Source organism: Boleophthalmus pectinirostris, unplaced genomic scaffold (genome assembly GCF_026225935.1).
Source record: "Boleophthalmus pectinirostris isolate CB_2022bp ecotype Guang Dong unplaced genomic scaffold, ASM2622593v1 HiC_scaffold_12, whole genome shotgun sequence".
Classification (NCBI taxonomy): domain Eukaryota; kingdom Metazoa; phylum Chordata; class Actinopteri; order Gobiiformes; family Gobiidae; genus Boleophthalmus; species Boleophthalmus pectinirostris.
Window position 1 is genome coordinate 40,316,385 of NW_026571018.1, and position 6,359 is coordinate 40,322,743.

The 6,359-nt window shown below is 48.9% G+C and overlaps 1 protein-coding gene across 1 annotated transcript in view; it reads left to right on the forward strand.

The window, feature by feature from the left end:
* Positions 1–4,666, forward strand: part of LOC110172203 (F-BAR and double SH3 domains protein 2-like) — a 49,649-nt gene extending 44,983 nt beyond the window's left edge. Inside the window, exons 19-21 of the mRNA XM_055148293.1 lie at positions 507–702; positions 4,098–4,156; positions 4,583–4,666. Coding sequence (XP_055004268.1) covers positions 507–702; positions 4,098–4,156; positions 4,583–4,666 — 339 coding nt within the window. The remainder of the gene's footprint in view (positions 1–506; positions 703–4,097; positions 4,157–4,582) is intronic.
* The last annotated feature ends 1,693 nt before the right edge of the window (positions 4,667–6,359 follow it).

Here is a 6,359-nt window from a genome sequence, read left to right on the forward strand (position 1 = left end):
TTAGTCCTGGTTTAGACCTGGTTTAGTCCTGGTTTAGACAGAATTAACTTTTAAAGAATCCCTGTGTAGTATCTGTGTGTGTGTATCTGTGTGTGTGTATCTGTGTGTGTGTGTGTGTGTGTGTGTGTGTGTATCTGTGTGTGTGTATCTGTGTGTATCTGTGTGTGTGTATCTGTGTGTGTGTGTGTGTGTGTGTATCTGTGTGTGTGTGTGTGTGTGTGTGTGTGTGTGTATCTCTGTGTGTGTGTGTGTGTGTGTGTGTGTGTGTGTGTGTGTGTGTGTGTGTGTGTGTGTATCTGTGTGTGTGTGTGTATCTGTGTGTGTGTGTGTGTATGTGTGTGTGTGTGTGTGTGTGTATCTGTGTGTGTGTGTGTGTGTGTGTGTGTGTGTATCTGTGTGTGTGTGTGTGTGTGTGTGTGTGTGTGTGTGTGTGTGTGTGTGTGTGTGTGTCTGTGTGTGTGTGTGTGTGTGTGTGTGTGTCTGTGTGTATCTGTGTGTGTGTTCAGGTCTCCCCCTCGTCGTCTCTGTGTGCGTCTGACTCGTCTCTTTGCCCTTTGGCCCCGGGACTCGTCCAGACGCTGACCGTGTCCTCGCCCACCGGCCGCCCCCCGTCCTACCACAACGGACACCACCACCACCGCCGAGCCTCGCCCGCGCACACGCCCGCGCCCGCGCACACGCCCGCCAGGAGCCCCTATCACAGTGAGTAACACACACACACACACACACACACTTGTTTGGTAGTGACGGTGACTGGAGCTGGTGAAGCGTCGACACTTCAGTCATGATCTTGTCTCAGATGGTTGGACAAACACTGACCTCTAGTGGACAAATGTCACGCAGGCGTCTGCGCGTCCATCAAGTGTTAATGTCAAACAAAACTTAGTCTGAGTTCAGATGCACCTGAAGTTTCCAGATCAGATGTTTTGTCTCTATGTTCATGTATCTGATCTTTTCATGTCTGAACCACACAGATGTGATGTTTTCACATGTGACCAGGACACTTGGATCTGTGCTCCTGAAACTGATCCATATCTGATCTTTAACATGTGACTTGAGTGTGAACAGTCAGGTCACATTCATCCACCTACACGTCATCAACAAGACACAAACGTCACTATTCTGCACTGAAGTAGAGAAAACTGTTCATGATCCATGTGACTGAAGTGAAGCACATCTCCACTCACCACAAAACACCACCACCAAAAACCTGCTCCTTCTCCTTCTCAATCTCCTCCTTAAAACAAGTCAGTTGTTCATGTTGTGGCTCCGGTACGAGAGGAACTTTAAAATCTCCAGGTGCTCGATGCTGCGTCCATGTTTGTTCAACTTGTGTAAACACAGAGACGCTCGCTGCGGTTGACGTCGTCGTGTCTCCAGTGTCACATGTGGGACACTTTTGGACCGTTTAATGTTCACACTGGAGTCACACACAAGTCACTTTTAACTGGAAATGTGAACGACCTCGAAAAAACATCAGATTTCACTAAAAAAATCAGAATTGAGCGTTAAACCTGCAGACTGAACGGAGACTTACACCGTACCACAACAATAATAATAATGATGATTTAAAATAATAAGTACAGAGCAACAGAAACAGCAGCTGTAAATAAGAAAATCAGTGTGACTTTGTTCGGTGGATTTAGATCAAAATGATCCCAAATCATGGATCGATTTTTTCCACTTGTAGACGCCATCGAAAATGAAACAAACGCCACAAGTCGCCAAAATCACCACTAACGTCACACAATCCTCCTCACCACCAACATGTTTAACAAATACTGCTGCATCTTTTACAGGCGAGTTTCAGCTGACGACATTGTTATTAAAAGCGCACGTTGCTGCTGGGAAATATTTTGGTCGGCGGCAAGAAACACAAATTAAACATGACGGACGGAGTGAGAAAACACGTAAAGGGTATTGATCCCGGTTATTGATCCACTCTAACAGCAGACGACCCAAGACCTTTTGACCAGAAATTGGTCATAAACATCGACGGACGACAAATCTCCCTTTTCAACCCCGACAGAGTCTGGACCAAACCAAACTTCTGGTCAGAATCTCCAACTCCCTGGACAAATATTTCACTAATAATATTATTATCCACAATGACTTGGTGAAACTCCTGGGCCATTCACAGCAGAAAAGATGAAAACCTCCAAGAGTCTGGATGTGTTGTTGAACTTGTTGAGTCCACGGTTTGTTAGGATCTTCTACGTTTGCTCTGCGGATGTTTGAAAGTCGTTTAATTCACCGTTAGTGGTTCTTTTCACTCAGAATACGAAAAAGACATTTTCCTTCTTCCGTGTTTCTATTTGTGCGTCTGATGATGCAGCAGGAATTTACCATTATCAGGGAGAAATACATGAGGTTACACACTGTGTTTGATGCAGCAACGCGGGATTTTAATAACAATGATGTCAGAGGAAACTCGACTGTAGCAATATACAAGTATTATTATATTATATTATTATTATTATTATTATTATTATTATTATGATTATGATTATTATTATTATTATTATGATTATTATTATTATTATTATTATTATTATGATTATGATTATTATTATTATTATTATGATTTATTATGATTATTATTATTATTATTATTATTATTATCGTTTGGTTTTAAATGTTTGATCTGGTTCATCCTGAGGTTTTTTATTTCACTGTTTTGACCCGAAATCCAAATCTGAACATGAATCTCTGCTCTCTGTCTGCTGTCTGCCTGTCTGTCTGCTCCTGTCTGCTCCTGTCTCTGCTCTCTGCTCCTGTCTGCTCCTGCTCTGCTCTGTCTGCTCCTGTCTGCTCCTGTCTTGCTCCTGTCTGCTCCTGTCTGCTCCTGTCTGCTCCTGTCTGCACTGTCTGCTCCTGTCTGCTCCTGTCTGCTCCTGTCTCTGCTCCTGCCTGCTCCTGTCTGCTCCTGTCTCTGCTCCTGTCTGCTCCTGTCTGCTCCTGCTCTGTCTCCTGTCTGCTCCTGTCTGCTCCTGTCTGCTCCTGTCTGCTCCTGTCTCTGCTCCTGTCTGCTCCTGTCTCTGCTCCTGTCTGCTCTGTCTCTCCTGTCTCTGCTCCTGTCTGCTCCTGTCCTGTCTGCACCTGCTCTCTGCTCTGCTCCTGTCTGCTCCTGTCTCTGCTCCTCTGCTCTCTGCACCTGCTCCTGTCTCTGCTCCTGTCTGCTCCTGTCTGCTCCTGTCTGCTCCTGTCTGTCTGCTCCTGTCTGCTCCTGTCTGCTCCTGTCTGCTCTGTCCTGTCTGTCTGCACCTGCTCCTGTCTGCTCCTGTCTCTGCTCCTGTCTCTGCTCCTGTCTGCTCCTGTCTCTGCTCCTGTCTGCTCCTGTCTGCTCCTGTCTCTGCTCCTGCTCTCTGCTCCTGTCTCTGCTCTGTCTGCTCCTGTCTCTGCTCCTGCTCCTGTCTCTGCTCCTGCTCCTGTCTGCTCCTGTCTCTCTGTCTCTGCTCCTGTCTGCTCCTCTCTGCTGTCTGCTCCTGTCTGCTCCTGTCTCTGCTCCTGTCTCTGCTCCTGTCTGCTCCTGTCTCTGCTCCTGTCTGCTCCTGTCTGCTCCTGTCTCTGCTCCTGTCTGCTCCTGTCTCTGCTCTGCTCCTGTCTGCTCCTGTCTGCTCCTGCTCTCTGCTCCTGCTGCTCCTGTCCTGTCTCTGCTCCTGTCTCTGCTCCTGCTCTGTCTGCTCCTCTCTGCTCCTGTCTGCTCCTGTCTGCTCCTGTCTGCTCCTGTCTGCTCCTGTCTCTGCTCCTGTCTGCTCCTGTCTGCTCCTCTGCTCCTGCTCCTCTGCTCCTGTCTCTGCTCTCTGCTCTGTCTGCTCCTGTCTCTGCTCCTGTCTGCTCCTGTCTGCTCCTGTCTGCTCCTGCTCTGTCTGCTCCTGTCTCTGCTCTCTGCTCCTGTCTGCTCCTGTCTCTGCTCCTGTCTGCTCCTGTCTCTGCTCCTGTCTGCTCCTGTCTCTGCTCCTGTCTCTGCTCCTGTCTGCTCCTGTCTGCTCCTGTCTCTGCTCCTGTCTGCTCCTGTCTGCTCCTGTCTGCTCTGCTCTCTGCTCCTGTCTCTGCTCCTGTCTCTGCTCCTGTCTGCTCCTGTCTGCTCCTGTCAGGTCCGGTCCAGGGGTCAGTGCAGCCGCCCAAGTATCCAGACTCTGGCTCCATCCGACCTGTGAGTGTCAAAGAAACAACTCAACATGACAAATACTCAAGTACTCAAGTACTCAAGTACTCAAGTACTCACTACTACATGTTATATACATTACTTACTATACTTTATATACATTATACTTTATATACTTTATACTCTGTGTGTATTTACTGTAACAGCTCATTTTACTTTAAAACTCTGTGTCTGGAACATTTAAAGAATCATGATTCAGACGAGAGAAAAACAGTAAATACACACATTTTTATGATTTTATTTTTGATTATTTTATTTTATTTTTTGACACATTTTATTTGTTATTTTTGTCTGTTCTGATGATTTGATTTGATTATTTTTGTTTTATTATTTTATTTGTATTATTTGTCTGCTCGTCAGTTTGGATAAAATGTCGTAGAATCCAACGTACGTGCTCCCCTTGTGTGTGTCCAGGTGCGCGCGGCCCCGCCCCCTCCGAAGCAGCACCCCCGCGGGCAGGTCAAGAGGAGGGAGGAGGTGGAGATCACTCTGGTGTGAAACCCCCGGAGTCCAAGTGCCTTCCACCCCGTTCCCCCTGTCCCCGCCCCCCTGCCAAGCCCCGCCCCCTGTCAGCCCGCCCCCTGTCAGCCCCGCCCCTGTCCCCGCCCCCTGTCCCCGCCCTCTGCTCCTGCTCATGTCGACCTCTTTGAGTCAGTCTCCACATGAAGCCGTGTGTGTGTGTGTGTGTTGTGTGTCTGTGTTTGTTTGTGTGTGTGTGTGTGTGTGTGTGTGTGTGTGTGTGTGTGTGTGTGTAGCCGCACTCACACTTTTATTTGTTGAATATTCACATATTCTGTCCAAGAAAACGTCCTGGACGATGAAGAACCTGCAGAACACGAGTGGAACGTTTTTAAAATGAACTTTTCAAAGCAGAATTAAAGCACAAACACACACACACACAGACACACACACACACACACACACACACACACATACACACACACACACACACATACACACACACATACACACACACACACAGACACACACACAGACACACACACACATACACACACACACACAGACACACAACACACACAGACACACACACACACACACACACACATACACACACACACATACACACACACACACAGACACACACACACACACATACACACACACACACAGACACACACACACACACAGACACACGTACACACAGACACACACAGACACACACAGACACACACACACACACGTACACACACACACACACACACACACACATGTTCCCGCGGCGCTGACGCTGAAACAGACTGAAGTGCGTCTGTGGGCGTCGCCACGTTCGTTCTGGTTTGTTTTGTTTTGTTTTGGCGCTTCAGCTTTGGCTCCGCCCACACGTGAGAGCTGCTCTGTGATTGGTCAGAGCGAGAGTCGATCTGGAGATAAAAACATTGTCCTGATGTTTCTGTAAGAGACGAAGAAGAAGAAGAAGAAGAAGAGATTGTCCCGTGAGGCGCCGCAGCACACGCCTGTTTCAGAACTCCAACCTCACACTTCACACTTTGAATACTTTTAGTACTTTTAGTACTTTAATACTTTAATACTTTTTAGTACTTGATGTTTTAACGAAGGGAAAAGTGAAAACAAAAGGATGAGAGGTTTTTCTCTCACATGATCCTGTTTTTATGGAAGAAGCACAGTTGGGTTTCCATGGTTACTATGCAACAGGAAATGGTTCAAGTCCCAATCCAAGTCTGGATCAAACTGAGAGGCTGGTCCTCTCCTGACGCCCGCACACACGGGCCCCGCGCACACGGGCCCCGCGCACACGGGCCCCGCGCACACGGGCCCCACGCACACGGGCCCCACGCACACGGGCCGCACAAAGGGAAAAGTGTGAGTGTGACGTGTTCTCGTGTGCGTCAGCAGGAGAACGTCGCTCACTTAAACGTGTTTTATGAACATGTGATGTTGGAGCCGTGAGGAGAGCGCCCCCTACACACCCGAGGAGAGCGCCCCCTACACACCCGAGGAGAGCGCCCCCTACACACCCGAGGAGAGCGCCCCCTACACACCCGAGGAGAGCGCCCCCTACACACCCGAGGAGAGCGCCCCCTACACACCCGAGGAGAGCGCCCCTGCACACCCGAGGAGAGCGCCCCCTACACACCCGAGGAGAGCGCCCCCTGCAGACCCGAGGAGAGCGCCCCCTACCCGAGGAGAGCGCCCACACCGAGGAGAGCGC